Source organism: Theropithecus gelada, chromosome 1 (genome assembly GCF_003255815.1).
Source record: "Theropithecus gelada isolate Dixy chromosome 1, Tgel_1.0, whole genome shotgun sequence".
NCBI classification, from domain to species: Eukaryota; Metazoa; Chordata; class Mammalia; order Primates; family Cercopithecidae; genus Theropithecus; species Theropithecus gelada.
Genome location: NC_037668.1, coordinates 112,751,791 through 112,768,642, shown reverse-complemented (window position 1 = coordinate 112,768,642; position 16,852 = coordinate 112,751,791). Strand labels below are relative to the sequence as shown.

Genomic DNA, 16,852 nt, shown 5'->3' with positions numbered 1-16,852 from the left:
CTGGACTTGAATCAAGACTCCTTACTCCTTCATTCAGCAAACATTTATTAAGCACCACTAGGTGTGTGGCATTTGGCGAAGCACTGGGTAATCTAAGTTGAATAAGACACAAAAGAGATCTCCCCCGAGGGTCTCAGTCTAGCAGGACAGCCAGATGGATACAGAAACAGGGCAGAGTGTGAGAAATTGTGTGTGCACACACGTGTGGGCACACAGCAGCAACTGAAACACTCTCCCAGATCTGCTTATAAGTTGCCTAAGGAGGACAGCAGAGGAAGTAACCAACACTATCTGGGTAGTCAGAACTAATGTTTTCTGAGTGCTTTCTGTGTGGGACACTTTCCACATATTATCTCATTAAATTTTCACAAAAATCCTAGTGGGTCATATCATCATGCTCATTCCATAGTCAAGAAATGGAGGCCCAGGAAGGTGATCTGATTTGCCCTTAATCCTAACCAGGATTTCAACTCAGGGTCTGCTTGATTTCAACCCTATGCTCATTTTACTCTAATGGGGATAAGGAGGTTTCATTTCAGGGCTGATTCTATTTGATTGCCAGAGACTGCTTGGAGCATTGTGCTGCAAGAGATTCTAGGCCATATCTGAGCCCGGAAACAAATAGTGTCATGGTTTATCAACCATGAGTAGAGGATGGAAAGTGGTAGCCTGTGTCAGGACCATGTCATTCCTGAGCTGTACCATGCTATAGTTCTTCCAGGCCCATCTCTCTGTAAGGCAGCATGGTTTCAACCACTCCCCCAGTGCCTGCCACTTCATTCATACTCCTTTCCTCTGAACTCCGAATGATTTTTGTGCCATCTGTTATGTCCAGAATCTTGTGTCCTAGGTAGGTCAAGGTTCTTGTGCAATGTCCAATGCTGTAGTCCTTTCACAATGTTTCAACCCCATCAGAGATATCTCTTATACATTCCCCCAGGGCCCTGTTCTGTACTAATGACAGTTTATGTGATTAACTATTACATGCCCATAGCCTAATATGTTAGCATTTCTAGGTGAGTTGCAACAGAGGACTTCTGAATCCAAAGGAGTGACTTCAGCAGGAAGAATGTCCAGTCCTTGGGAAGGTTAGTTGGGATCTGTCATTCTTTAAGATGATAGCAGGCAAATAGCTGCTGCTCTGTCAGTACACACAGCTGACCTCACCTTTTTTAGCTGCCACAGAGCCCTTGATATAATAGCTAGTGAAGTGCTGAGGCATTGCTGTTTAGAACACATAACACTTAAAGTGGAATCTGGAGGTGGAGATGGTGTTTTCTTACACGGTTTATGACTTCCAGCTGTTGCCTGTAGTTAAACACTAGAATTAGGTCTAGGCAGTGGTTCTAGCTGGTATGCCTCTGCTTTAAATTTTATCTTTTATTGCCCTTGGTATCAAGATTTTCAGTTTTCAAAGCTGGAAAACTGGCCACAAGTTTAAAACAAGTATCTAAAACCAGTTGTTAGAGTCAAAATATCCAACAGTAGTAACAATAGTGTTAAATGAATCATTTATGGAATGTTTAACTGCTTATCATCGATTTGATCATCTTAGTGTCCTTTTTTCTACAATAAAAATGTAAGTATATTTTTTACTTACTAAAGGTATATATTTTCATTATATTTACTAAATATATATTTACTAAAGGTATATATTTACTAAAGGTATATATTTTCATTCCTTTCATATATGTGGCAATCTATTTTCTGAGTTATTGGACTTCTGAAATGCTGTGGGTAAATGAATGTGAATTGGACTGCATACCACATCTGAAAGTGTTATTTTTAAATTGTTAATCAAATTCTTTAATGTCGTAAGAGCATTTTCACTTGAATATTCTGTTAATATGTGACTTATACATTATAATGCTTCTAACCAAAAGTAGATGCTTACTTTGAAATTCTACTTTAACAATTCCTTTTCAAATAAGAAGAATGCCTCCCTAGGATGAGGTCCACAAACCTGACTTTTATGTAGAGTTATAATTTTCTATTTTAGTAAATCAGATGGCCCTGTGGCTTACTAGGTTAGTATTATTGCTTGTGCCCTGCTGCTTTTTCCTAGACTAAAAACAAAGAATAAGAGAGTGAACAGATTTAAAGTATATCCTCCCTTTTGATGAAATTAGTAGTCCATGTGGCAAAGTGAGAGTATTCTGCGTGATTGTTTTTATCATTATGGATGTTTTATTTGTGTGCCACTCATATGTCAACATTCTTTGATTAATTGCCTGTGTGAATTTTTAAACAGATAGAAATACGGCTGCAAGTCTAAATAGAAGGAATAGAAAAGTTTGAGTGTTGAACAGGCCTTGTGTAAACTGAGACCTTGTCCATCACCAAAACCCCAGGAATGCTGAACTGTCTGAAATACGTTCCAGTGGAGGGTGCTTCTCCGACGGGAGGGTGCTCTCCCTTCTTATTTCCTATAACATGGCGATGAGGTATTAACCAAGGTACTGTTTGAGGTGTTTTGTGAACTTCCAAATTTGGGTGTGGGGGTTGTTATCAAGTATCTGAACAATAATGTTGACTAGGGACTTTGCAAGATCTTTTACTTCGCTTGTCACCAATATAATTATACCTTCCAAAGTGTTAGACATTCCTTAATTTGATGTTTCTGATTACCTTAAATTGCAGTCATTAAGATATCATCTCAGTGCTGTAATTGAATATTCTAGCATACTATTCACTAAACTTTAACATTGAACTCATGTTATTGATTTTTGAGTACAGCTCTCAAACTAGTTTATTTAATTACTAGAGGAAAGCTTATTTATAGTCTAATCGAACTATTAGTGAGTCTTTTAAACGGGTACTGAAGGAATGTAGAGCATCATTAAAATTTTTAAAAAAATTGCTTCTTATCAATATAACTGACCTGTCACTTGGCCACAGAAGGAAATAGGTTTGTTATACAAACTTAGTCATCATAAAGGCATTCACTGGCACATGGTAGGTAATTGCTTAGTAAATATTTATTAATAGAAGGACATTTGCCTCAGTTACCACCTACTGCTGATGACTCCCAAATCAGCATTTCAGTTTGGAGCTCTCAGAGTTCTGACCCACGCTCCTGGCTGCCTTCTACACATCTCCAACCGGAGAAGCCACAGACGTTCTAAGTGCCCGACGCCTAAAACTGAACACTGTCTCCTCCTCTTAAACCTGTCCCTCCTGTCTCCCTGCTTAGTTACCATAGCCACATGCTACCCACTCACCCTGGAGTCTTTCCTCCCCTCACTTCCTAGATCCAAATATTCATCAGGTCTCACATTTCCTTCCCCCTTACAACTTCTCTGACCATCTCCACAACCATTGCTTTTTCTTTTTTTTTTTTTTTCTTGGTGGATTTATTTTTTTTTCTTTTTTTTTTTTAATTTTTTTTATTATTATACTTTAAGTTCTAGGGTGCATGTGCATAATGTGCAGGTTTGTTACATAGGTATACTTGTGCCATGTTGGTGTGCTGCACCCATCAACTCGTCAGCACCCATCAACTCCTCCTTTACATCAGGTATAACTCCCAATGCAATCCCTCCCCTCGCCCCCCTCCCCATAATAGGCCCCGGTGTGTGATGTTCCCCTTCCCGAGTCCAAGTGATCTCATTGTTCAGTTCCCACCTATGAGTGAGAACATGCGGTGTTTGGTTTTCTGTTCTTGCGATAGTTTGCTGAGAATGATGGTTTCCAGCTGCATCCATGTCCCTACAAAGGACACAAACTCATCCCTTTTCATGGCTGCATAGTATTCCATGGTGTATATGTGCCACATTTTCTTAATCCAGTCTGTCACTGATGGACATTTGGGTTATCCTGATAGTTTCACCTGGATTTTAGCTAGTCTTCAAATGACTCTCCCTTCGTAGGCCAGCAGTACTCAAACTTTACTATGCAAAAGCATTCCCCAGGGAGATGGCTAACATGGAGGTGCCTAGATCACACCTTCCTCACTTTCTCATTTGGCGGGACTAGGTTTTAAGAAATCAGAATTTTAAGCAGGCAGCTCAGATGATTCTGATGCAGATTGGAACTGACTTCTAGTTCCACAAATACCTCTAGTCTGTCCCGAGCACTCAGATAAAGGTTTACTCTAAAATACAGTATTTGTTCACATCCCTGATTCAAAATCTTCAAAGAACTACCATTCTGTAACAGTGTTTTTAAGGTAGTGGTCAGTAGAATTGCCAAGAGTCCCTCAGAGGGGCCTCGGTGTGTGGACATGTATGGGGAGAGGCTGTTTGGAGTATGAAGATGAGAGCCCATTCTGATACATAGGGCTTTAGTCAACACCCCCTCCTCCATCTCTTTCTTTAGTCAGAGCAGCTCTGATTTTGAAGTTTAACGAGATATTTCCTTTAGGAAAAGTATTCCTCTACTTAAAAAAAAAAAAGTGGTTTGAAAACCACTGATGTATTGAAGTGGATTTCAAACTTTAAAAAAAAAATATTCAGGACCCACAGTAAGAAATAGTGTACATTTTGTATCACAGCCCAGTTCACACACTTATTTTTCTGTGTAATTGAAACAAGTTTTATGAAACATGCCCTTACTATACTTGATGCACTCTGATGTTTTCTGTTTCTATTTCATTTTTTAAAAAAATTGCTGGTTGCAACTCACTAAATTGACTTCACAACCCACTGAATTGCTACTTTGTCTGGAAAAACTTTGATCTAGACTTTCTCAATGGGGTTCCTTTATGAACCGTGGAACATAGAAATATTTTTTTAATCTTTTCAAGGATGGTACATAACTCACACCATTCTAGATGTTTAGAAGTTAGTTCATTACATACAATGGGTGCCTAAGGGCATTCAGACTTTATTTTCGCATGAAATCCTGGTTGAAAAAGGCTTATTACTGTCTGATCTGTAATAAATCCAAACTCTTGATTATTACACACAGGGCCCTTCTGAATCTAGCCCTGTGTTCACCTCTCAGACTTTATCTTACTCCTCAATCATCTTCCTGGGTTAAAACCATCCTGAACCACTTGGAATTGCCCAGATGCATCACGCTGTTTCTCACCAGTGCGCAGTCATTCTTGCCCTTCAGCACCAGCTCAACTGAGTGTCACTTCGACTGAGACCCTCATTAACAGGAGTTAGAGTCATCAGGTCCAGGTTCTGTCCCTGTCAATCCCTGAAGGGATGAATAAATTTCAGTCACATTCACCTGGCTCATTTCCTGTGCTACTGAGTGTGGGGCTCGATACTTAGTTCTAAGAATACAAACACATGAGGCACAGCGTACATGCTTAGGGAGCTTAGAACACACCTGAGACGCAAGACATATGTATTAAAAACTACCTCTAGTATAGTTCAGTGCTCAAGAGTTTGCATGTGGAAGTCAGGCCTGAGTTCAAATGATAACTTCTATTTTTTGGCTTGTGCACCTAGGACAAACTGTTGAGCTACTCTAAATTTCAGATTTATTGTATGTTAGTCTAGGATAATAATAAAAGTAGCAACTTTGTAGGACTGTGAGTTTTACAGGGGAAGTGCATGTAAAGCCCTGAGCACACTGCCTGACCCAGAGCTCTCAGGAAATGCTAGAGAGGAATTAAGCAGGTAATGTGCCCGGTGCCACGTGAATGCTATAGGTAGAAAGTGCTACAGGAGTTGAGAGGAGGAAATGGACACTGTGGTGGGAGAGATGGGAGAGCTCCAGTGGAGAAGGCAGAGTATGCACTAAGCTTAGAAAGAAAAGCAGGCCTCAGATTAGGAAGTGAGAAGGCATTCCTGGCATGGCGAGCCAAAGAGCAGCAGAGTAGGACTGTGGATGCCTTGCCTATAGACTAGTTTTGCTGCCACTCTTTGTGTATTTATTTTTGCATATGTGCTCATTTTCCCAAGTGCAAGTTGAAGCTATTCATCTCTAGAGATGCTTATTTTCTCATTTGAAAAAACTCTGCTCCCTCTCTCTTTTCCATGGCTTTTTGCTAAGTCTATATGGCATCTACGGTTTTGCTTATGGAGTCAGCTTGATTAAACCATTGTGGGTCAGCATGGGGAAATAGGTTACAAAACTGGCTGTGTATCATGATCACCCCCAGGGAACTTTTTAGTCCTGCAGATTTCTGTGTCCCACCCCAGAGATTCTGACTATTGGGTCTGATGTGGGACCAGGGAATATGCATTATTTTAAAAGTTCCTTCCTTTTCCATTTGGCTTGGTCAAAAGTTTGAAAAACACTAATAATCTTTAAGGCCCCATCCAGCTGCAGTGATCTGTATTTCCCATAACAGAGTAACACTTTTATTCTCTCTGCTATTCCCAAGAGAGGGTTACTGTGTTGTCAAGAGAGAAAAACTAAACAAGCCAGACATCAAAAGCTATGACTACCAACTTTGATGTGAAGAGTCATTTCTATATGAAATTGTATAATTCCAAAAAAATCCAGGTGGCAGTGTTCCAAGGTCCTTATGTTGACGGGAAGGAAGGACAAACACTGGCCAACTTTATACTTTGTTAAACATGTAAGTCAAAATGTAATAGAGTCTATAACTTCCAAACCAATGGAAGAGGGGAAATGAAACCAAAGGAAATGAAAAAAAAATATCTCAATACAGAAAAAGAGGGGGAAAAAAACGAAACATAGAAAAAATGAAACAAATAACAAAATAAGATGTTAGAAGTGAATTCCAATGCATTGATAACCAAAATCAATGTAAATCATGGCACAGTTGAAAAACAGATCAATCTAAACAATACGATGTCTAACATTACATCCATATATTGGAAAACCATGAGAAAAAGCAAGAAGATGATTAGCCCAAAATGTATGATACGTTTATCTCAGCAGGAGAGAGGGCTACTGGCGTGGGCACCCAGGACGCTCTAAAGATACAACAGTGTTCTTTTAAGTTTCTTTAAGTTCTTTAACTTGGGTGGTAAATAAACAGGTATTCTTATTTTTTATTCTTTTAAGCGTTGTTTTTTAAAGTTCACAATTTTTTTGTAGTTTTGTTTGAATAATAGAGTACACCCCCCTTGCAAGTGTGCATCGCACACACGCACACTCAAAAAAGGATAAAAATACATTGCCAATGTTTTCCTAAAACCCACTCTCATATTATTAGTTGTGAATTTTTTTAATGTGATTTTTAAATTTTTTAATGATGTGATTTTTTTATCATGAAAGTTTTCTCCCCAGCACAAAACTCTGTTTTGAATTAATCATGTGACCCAACACTCCAAATAAGTCTTCACATTGATGCTGTTTGTCGTATGGTAATTCCACATATTTTCCCTTTTCATTGAATTACATAAAATAATTCATTCAGTTAAAACCTTATAAACTTTTTATTGAGCAATGATTTTGTGTCAGGTGCTGTTTTAATCATTGTATATGAATCAATCCATTTGATTTTTATAAATCCCTTGGGAATGGTACTAATACTGCCCTCATTTTAAACCTGAGGTAACTACAGCACAGATAAGTTAGGTGATGTGGTCAAAGGCACACAACTGATCAGTGGAAGAGCCAGGATTTGAACCCAGGCAGCCTGGCACCAGAGCCATGTTCCTGTCTTTATGCTAGGCTGCTCAACTGTGGGCCATAAAGCATCTTATTACTAAAGAGAGTGAAGGAGAGGTGGGAGGGTACCTCTGGACTTAAGGGCCCCTCCGTAGTATGTCGTGTCTGACCATGAAGCTGCATATATCACAATTACATCATTCTTTGGTTTGTTAAAGGAAAGATTTTTTTTTTTGGCAAGGAAAGGAAGAAAGGGAGGGAGGGATGGAGGAGGAAGGAGGGAAGGAATCCAGCAAAAATATTGGCTGATCAGCTGGCCGTGGTATCAGAAGAGAAATAAAAACTTGCCGATCTTATGTTTATACTGTTTCCAGTGAACAACAAAAGGCAAATCTTCTTTGACAGAACAGCCCAAACATACTAGATAGCTAAACTAGAGAACAGGTGCTTCAGAGATGTTGCCTTGAGCTGATGCTCCCCGGCAGTGACCCTGGGAAACACAGTTGTTCCAAGCCTCCTCCACCTGGAGGCCAAGATCTCTCTCCAGACATATCTCGGAAGAGATGCACAGTTTATCCAACAGTTCATTCTTTGGGGGGTTTTGCTCTATGTCAGCAGTTAAATATAAGACCTCCCCACACACCCCCACACCCTGAGCTCTGTAGTCTTGGAGAATTCATAGAGAATGTGGAGATGTCAGGAACGTTCAAAGAGGTAACTGGACTAATGCTTAAAAGTGAGGGGAGGGCGTGCGTGTGTGTGTGTGTGTATGTGTGTGTGTGTGTGTGATAAATCCTGGAAAATATGTATCAGTCAGTTGCCTACCAATCTGCACAAATTCCATAAGAAAAAACTAAAAGGAATGTCTTTTGAGTATTTAGTCTCAATGCTCAGACTATGACTGCTGGGAACCAGCAGGGTTCAAAGAAGAGTTTGTGTGAAGCCCAGATTACTTAAAAAAAAAAAAAAAATCTCGGCATTAACAAATATGAATGAGTCCAGAGGTATCCATCTGGGAACTAGTAGATAAAATTATGTATGTGTCTCCTGGAGAAAAGGCTAAAGAAAGACACGAAGCATTAACTGTCTTCAAAAACCTGAAGGGCATCACATAGAGAAAGCACAGACTTTTCCTGGGCTATTGCAGAAGATCACACAAAACAAATGGAAGAGTGTAACAGGCAGAGTTTGGATGCAATCCTTCTTTTCAAGTAAATGAAGGTATTTATATATTTTTTTCGTTTATACTTTTTTGGAGATGGAGTCTTGCTCTATTGCCCAGGCTGGAGTGCAGTGGCATGATCTCGGCTCACTGCAACTTCCGCCTGCTGGGTTCAAACGATCCTCCTGCCTCAGCCTTCCAGGCAGCTGGGACTACAGGCACCTGCCACCATACCCGGCTAATTTTTGCATTTTAGTAGAGACACAATTTCACCATGTTGGCCAGGCTGTTCTCAAACACCTGACCTGGGTGATCCACCCACCTCAGCCTCCCGAAGTGCTGGAATTATAAGTGTGAGCCACCGCGCCCGGCCTAAATGAAGGCATTTAAGAGAAGCAACCATTGTTCAGCAGGTGAAGAGCCTCCCTTGACCAGGGCATTTCCTTTGCCTGGATTGTCCTGAGATGTATGAACGGAAGGCCTTTTTCCTATGAATGAAAGATAGGGCTAAGCTGCTTCCGAACTCTTTTCCGAGTAGGAAACTGCTGAATTCTGTGAAACTATGGCTTTTAACTCTCCATAAAACTCAAACAAATTTGACTTGTTTCTCAGACACAATTATCAGGTGGTATGGCTAAAAACTTACTAAAATGAATTCTCAAGCTGATAGTTCCAAACTTGGCTTCCCATCCAATTCTTTCATTTGTTTCAAACCAGTCTGAATAAAACAAAACACCAGTCTGAACCTGTCACATTGATTGCACACCCACTAACGAGTTCTGCTCCACCACTAGAAAAACTCACACCTAGCCTAAAGTCAGTCCTTAGTTTACAGCTGAGGAAGCCGAGCCCAGGGCGATGACATGGGTCTCCCAGAGTTGTACAGTAAGTGAAGAATTAGAACCCAAATCTCTGATCTCTTATCTCCAAGTCCAGTTCTTTATTCACATATATCAGCCAGACCAAAAATAATAATACAGGGTGGAGAAAAAAGGGAACCACTGCTGAACTGTAATTATGAAATAAGGAATTCAACCCCCCTGCTAGCTACTAAACCTATAGATATTTTTTGTGGAAACAAAGCACCTCATGATAACTGCTGCTTAGTGAACCCACCACAGTGTTGGGTACCACTTTCCGTGACCTCTGATCCTCACAACCACTACCTCACATAGTTGGGTTTATTAGCTTTATTATATAAAGGAGGGAATGGAGGCTGAGAAAAGTGAAGTAATTCCCATAATTCGGGTCGCTCATAGGTTGAGCTGTGCATATGTGTCTGACCCCAAAGCTCGTGCCTCTTCCCTCCCTTACACTGCCTCTCTATAATCCTTGACTTACCCTGCTTAGTATTATATCTCTTAGAAGGAAGATAAAGCAACAAGAGAAATGCTGTGCAGAACTAATTCTAACCAGGAGAGTAGTTGGTGATATCATCTATAGACTTGCTTGTTTGTCATCTCCTCTGTTAGTATTTTAGCTCCCTGAGTGCATGGCCTTCACCTCACTCACTGTCTAGTACAGCTTCTGGCACATTGTAAGCTTCAGATGAATATTTATGAATGGACAAGCAAGTGCATTTAGATGACAAGGACGTTCGACAAAAGCAACCACATCATACTATAGAGGCGGGTCATATAGTGGCCCAGAGCACAGCCCATGGAGAAAGATGGCCTCTGTTCAAAATCATGTCTCTTAAGAGTTATTTGATCATAGACAAGTCACTTAACTTCCCTTGTGCCTCAGTTTCCTTGGGATAATAATAATGCCAATGTCATAGTGTGGTCCTGTGAGTTGATCAATGAAAGCATTTGCCCCAGTGCCTCACTTATAGTAAGTGCTATATAAAGATTAGTCATTATTGCTATCTGAGGTTATGATAATAGTAGGGAAACAGTAGATCCATGTCTTATAGGAGAAAAACATCATGAAATTTAGACGTAAGGTAAGTACGATCCTGTGGCTAGAGACTCAGAACAGACTACTGTTCATGTTCAATTATAGAGTCTGAAAAGTAGATTTTTAACTATCTCATCATGAAAGATTTATTTCTGACCAAAAAATCTAAATGTAGAGCAGACGATTATGCAGATGGCCCATGAATATATCAAAAAGAATATAGTGCTTACTAAGCATCCACATGAATTTATGAAGAATGAAATTTATGAGTAGGTGACTTAGTTAAACCACTAGGAGGATGCCATAGACTCATTGTGTCTTATTTTCAAGAGCACATTTAGAAAATCTGATTTCTAGAACAGCAGAATGTAGGGTGAAGTGTGGGAGCCCTGGAGTGAGAGAGTTCTCCCCTCATCTCCCCCTAGAATTGGGCCTTGCTTTTCTTGTCTGTCCAATGTGGGTAATGAGTGCAACAGCCTCCCAGTGGGGTTCAGAGAACTAACAAGAGATCATGCATGTGCAGTGCCTCCTAAGCAGAATGTAAATGTGAGCCTCTCATAATCACAAGACCTGGGTAAGCAGAAAAGAAAGTGAAATGAAATGTGACTGATAGTCAAGGAGGTTCCCAGCTATTTGCCTGTACCAAGCCCAGGTCTCAAATGCTCAGTTGGTAGGTGGAAGTTTGCCTTGCAGTTGTCAGAACAAATCATGAGGGCCCCTTGATGCCACTGACTGAAGGCTGGGAGAGAAGAAAACCTGAATAAGCACCTTAAGGTCTGAGCGTTTGTTGCTTCCTCTTCTCTCCTTGCAGGGGCATTCGTGGTGTGCTGGACCCCAGGCCTGGTGGTTCTGCTCCTCGATGGCCTGAATTGCAGGCAGTGTGGTGTGCAGCACGTGAAAAGGTGGTTCCTGCTGCTGGCGCTGCTCAACTCCGTCATGAACCCCATCATCTACTCCTACAAGGACGAGGACATGTACGGCACCATGAAGAAGATGATCTGCTGCTTCTCTCAGGAGAACCCAGAGAGGCGTCCCTCTCGCATCCCCTCCACGGTCCTCAGCAGGAGTGACACAGGCAGCCAGTACATAGAGGATAGTATTAGCCAAGGCACAGTCTGCAATAAAAGCAGCTCCTAAACTCTGGACGCCTCTCTGCCCACCCAGGCCTCCTCTGGGAAAAGAGCTGTTAAGAATGGTTACCTGTCTCTTAACAAAGCCCATGTACAGTGTTATTTGAGGTGTCCATTAATCACTGCTAGATTTCTTTTAAAATTTGTTTTTCATAGTTTAAAAGCATGGGCAGTAAAGAGAGGACCTGGTGCATTTAGAGAAAGCACAGAAACGGGAGAGGTACGGCGGGTCCCTACTTGTCCTGTGAACTGCTCGGAGCTCCTGTCAGTCCGACTGGGCCTTCTGGGTTCTGGCACCATTTCGTAGCCATTCTCTTTGTATTTTAAAAGGATGTTATGAAAGGGCTTAGACCAAAATAAATAATAATGTTACTTGAGCCGCCTTATATAGCTGCTTGGAAAGTCCATGTAGTCCTTTCTGCATGCATTAACAATGTTTAGAAATGCTTCAGCAATGGTATTTTTTTCCTCAAAGAAACCATGGCCAGTAGGTAGGTGTTCAGTAGGAATCAAAGAAAAATCTACGTAAGAGCTCCAGATTAAACCTGATTTTTAACTAAAGGAACATTCTGAGGAAAAATACTTACTTAAAAATAACAAAAAGGTCCATGTGAAAACCCTTTTTGACCTGAAAAAGACCTTGGTATGGTCCTCCGTGCATGTGTGTATATATGCATATGTGTGTGTGTATATATATATATTTCCTGTTTTTACTGATTTTTATTGATTTTATTCAAAGATATCTGGGGATGGGATTGGGGAATGCTTAGTCTGACTATTGAAAGAAACATGGATCCCTAGAGTATTTCAGATACAGGGTTACCGCCCCAGACTGCCTCCCACCAGCCCACATTATTTCTCGTTTTCCCTCATGATGGTGAAAAACAGTGGAGAGCTAGTAAAGGGTTTAATGCAGGAAACAAGGAGAAGAGAATGTGAAGTTTGAAGTGCCTATGAAACATCCAGCTGATATTCCTGCCGTAAGAGAAAAAGAAGCCAAGAGAACACCAATGTTTAAGGAGCAGGTAGAGAAAAGTCAGCAAAGGGGCAGGGGAATAAGAGGACCAAAGAACAGTGTGAAGAATCAAGAAGAGAGGTCAGGCACGCTGGCTCATGCCTGTAATCCCAGCACTTTGGGAGGCTGAGGCAGGTGGATCACTTGAGGCCAGCCTGGGCAACATGGTGAAACCACATCTTTACTAAAAATACAAAAAACTAGCCAGGCATGGTGGCACATGCCTGTAGTACCAGCTACTTGGGAAGCTGAGGCACGAGAATCACTTGAACTCGGGAGGTGGAGGTTGCAGAGTGAGCCAAGATCGCATCTCTGCACTCTAGTCTGGGTGACAGAGCAAGACTCTGTCTCAAAAAAAAAAAAAAAAAAAAAAAAGAGAATGTCAGGGAGTGCATGTGTGTATTTAAACAACTTCACTTTGCATTTAAAGACTCGAAGGACAGCGAAGGCGAAATCAATTCACAGGCCACCTAGACTTTCCACTCTAGGACTAGAGCTGTAGCAATGATCTGTTGTGCTGTACCAGAAAAGAGAAAGAGGTGTTCGTTTGAAAACAGATGTTTCTATACATCAGAGTAAAAGCTGTATTGATAAGCAGGCTGAATCCCTTCCACATAGAATGAAATATGAGCTTGACTCCAGTCCTTATCTTCAGTTACCTCCATACAAACTGATGGCATGTTGGATTGAGCATGTAGAATAATTTTATATCTCTTATTTTTCCCAAGGTTAACGGCATCCTTCTGGTATCTGGCTTACATGTGAACTAAATTTTGATCTGGGTTCTATTTTGAATTTTTCTCCTTTAGAGACATAAGTAGGCAACATGAAAGACAAGTCAGTAAGAAAGAAAAAATAATGTTTCATACACATAGGCTACCAACCAGAGTTTTCTCTGTAAAATATTTAGAGTGTATTCTGATTTAAAATGAGAATAACTTCAAGACAGATATTGTAGTATTTATGTAGTTTGCAAAAGAAGTTTACATTTTTTTTGCTATTGTGATATAACATTTATGTGCAAGAACTACTTGTAATAACAGGATTTGAGAAGTCATGCTTCTAAATATAATAGCCTAAAATAGAGAATATTATGATTTGAAAGTGTAGATTTCACAAACTCTGTATAGTATGTGGGTCTATCTGAAGCTTTTATCAAAGCTACCTATAAAATAAAATTTTGAAAGATCTGTTCTCTCTTGTTGAGGTGCATTATTGCTTTGTGTATTTTCTAAGTAAAAAATATAGTTTGTGGTAACTACAGCACAAATTTCTATTGCAGAAGAAAAATCAAATTTGCCATGAAGTACATACTCTCAATGTTTTATGTAAGCATTTTGAATCTATAGCTGGCCAAAGGGTAGAGAATTGAAATTGAATTCCAGTCCCCAAATAGCTACTAAGGGATCTTTAAAGGTTTTATTTTGAGGAAAGAACCATTTTTAGTACCCTGCAGCAGAGTGTCATATTCAGAATGGTGTCTGGAGGGGGTCCAAAGTGTGGAAACTCAGGGTAGAAATATATAGCTTTTGTTTGTATGCACACACACGTCTCAGCAAGGGCACAAGAGTAGGGAAGTCGGGAATATTTAGAAATGAGGAGCGGCACGGGTCACAGAGCTCACCAAGGACCCTTGACAGACCCTGGCCCTTTCTGTGTGTTTGTGTGTCCTCAGATTCTAGGATCCAAGCTTATCTGCAAGCCATCAGGATGGTGGTCCTGAAAATTTCATCTAGACCTAGTCAGACCAGCCCTTGACTCAAGGCAGAGGCTACTCCCTAGCTAAAGGATACTTAATTTTCTTCTTAGATTTGTAGCACTGTCCAAGGTGTTCTGATAAATCTGTACTGGTGAAAGAATTTAGTACTTCATGAAGACAGCTTGCTTGGAAAGAAGTAATCCTTTGGAAATAAATTGTTGAATTTTGTGGTGAATTTTTTTGAAGTGAATAGTAAACCTGGAACCAGTTTGTGACCTTGAGAAGCCCTAAGCACGGAAATGATGATCGCACTACCCTGCCCCCATTCATGTAATTCCAAATAAAAACAATACCAAACCTTGAAATAAATGTAAGCCTCCAATAAAGTTCTAATTTTCCTCACACTCAGCATCTTGATGCTTTTTATAAATACTAATTAAAATTTAGAAATTCTGGTGCCCCAGCTTCATCGGCACGTGGAGCACACGCTCGGCCCCGGTTGGATGGACCAAGACCAAGGACCCGATGGAGTTGACCGAGGCGGCATCAGGCGCTGCAGGGGGTGCGGTTCTCTTCATCTGCAGATGTCACCCCTCGCAGACCACAGAGCCTGCCATGCTCCGTGTTTGTAGACTAGTGTTTCTCCTGAGCTGGAGAGTGTTTTGTTTAGCTCATTAATCCTCTAATCATTCTGGGAAGGGGGTTAATAAGATTACTTGGCTCTCTTTTTTAGTTGGTTGAGCAGACATAATGAAGGTGAGGCCTGTGAAGATGCCCGTGAAGGTGACTTAGTGAGAAACTCCGGCCCTGTTAGCGCCTGGAGTAAAAACACGTGATGATGCATCTCACCATATGCTAAAAGGAATTGAAAACATGCAAAAGCAGATCTGACTTCTAGGAGACTTACCAGAGAGTTATATCCCTTTCTGGACCACGAAATGTGGTGGTAAATTGGAAACCCCTAGGGCTCCTTCCAGTTTTACACATTGTCTTTCAGGCGTGGGAGTAAAGACAGGAAGAGTGTTTCAAGTCAGGGAAGCTGCGTTTTTTTGTGAGGGATGCCCTCCTGAACACATCACATAGTTTAACATATTCACAATTTAAGGCTAGTTTTCACAGATACATAGACATTCGATGGGCAATGCTGTTGGTGTGGGTTATTTTCTTTTTTTGGCCCTAATGCCATATTTTACCTTTACACCCTTCTCTTCAGTGCCTTCTGGTGTGCTTGCTCCTAAATTAACAGACTACCAGTAAGCTACTAATGGCAGTTGTTAGAGGTTCAGAATGTTATGTCATCTATAACTTCTGAGTTAAAGGTTTATAGTGCAGGCTGAGCATGGTGGCTCATGCCTGTAATCCCAGCACTTTGGGAGCCTGAGGCAGGCAGATCGCTTGAGCTCAGGAGTTCAAGACCAGCCTGGCCAACATCGAGAAGCCCACCCTGTCTCTACTAAAAATACAAAGATTAGCCGGGCGTGATGGTGCATGCCTGTAATCCCAGCTACTCGGCAGGCTGAGGCAGAAGAATCACTTGAACCCAGGAGGTGGAGATTGCAGTGAGCTGAGATTGTGCTGCCACACTCCAGCCTAAATTTTGAGACTCTGTCTCAAAAATTAATTAATTAAATTAAATACAAGTTTATTGTGCAAATAATAGCAAACGGTCACTGGAATCACATGCAGGCAGGTTCCAGGGCACATCAATAAAAGTATGGGTCACATCCTACTAATGTAATGCAGCGCCTCTGCGTGACACTCCATGAACATGGTTTGCAATTCACTGCACTAGCCCATTTTAGAATTTGCAGTTCTTGGCAGCTGTTTAAGAAGTTGCAATTTTATGCAGCAAAGCTTTGTAATGTTTTTCTGTATCAGCAATTTCAACTTTGTATAATTCAAATTTTCTTAAAATGCATCTATATTGTATTTTGTTATTGAGATTAGAGCCTCCACACTGTATATTAATAAGATATATGAAAGAAAAAGGGGGAAGGCTGCCTGTCACAAGCCCATGTTACATCTTTTTGCATATTAGAAAAATGATAGCTCTTCTTCAAGACGCTTGCATCTGTTGGAAAGACTTTACTGCTACCAGCCAGAAAACTCTGCTAATACATGTGCCTGTCCACAGTACTGCTGACACGTGGAGATAACACATTGGACTGAAATTCAGAATACCTGTGTTCTGATTTCTGTTCTGCCCTAAACTGCCAAAGAAACTCTAGATATGATTGCTGATCTTCTAAATGAGAGGCTTAAATTAAATGATTTATAAGGACCTTTTCAGCTCCAAAATTCACTTTCTGTGCATCATCTCCCAAATGCGAATCCTAGAAAAGAGACCCAAGTCTTTGGATTCTGTGCATTTCACTCTTGGCATAGAGATTTCAAAGAAAAGGAGCTCTGTTTTCATTTACTGCAGTGGTTCTCAAGCTTTAGTGTGCAACAGAATTACCTAGGGA

General features: G+C 40.7%; 1 protein-coding gene across 1 annotated transcript in view; it reads left to right on the top strand.

Moving 5' to 3' along the window:
- LPAR3 (lysophosphatidic acid receptor 3) overlaps nucleotides 1-12,124 on the top strand; it is an 80,538-nt gene extending 68,414 nt beyond the window's left edge. Inside the window, exon 3 of the mRNA XM_025405834.1 lies at nucleotides 11,355-12,124. Within this exon, the coding sequence (XP_025261619.1) occupies nucleotides 11,355-11,680 (326 nt within the window). The 3' untranslated portion in view covers nucleotides 11,681-12,124. The remainder of the gene's footprint in view (nucleotides 1-11,354) is intronic.
- Nucleotides 12,125-16,852: the final 4,728 nt, after the last annotated feature.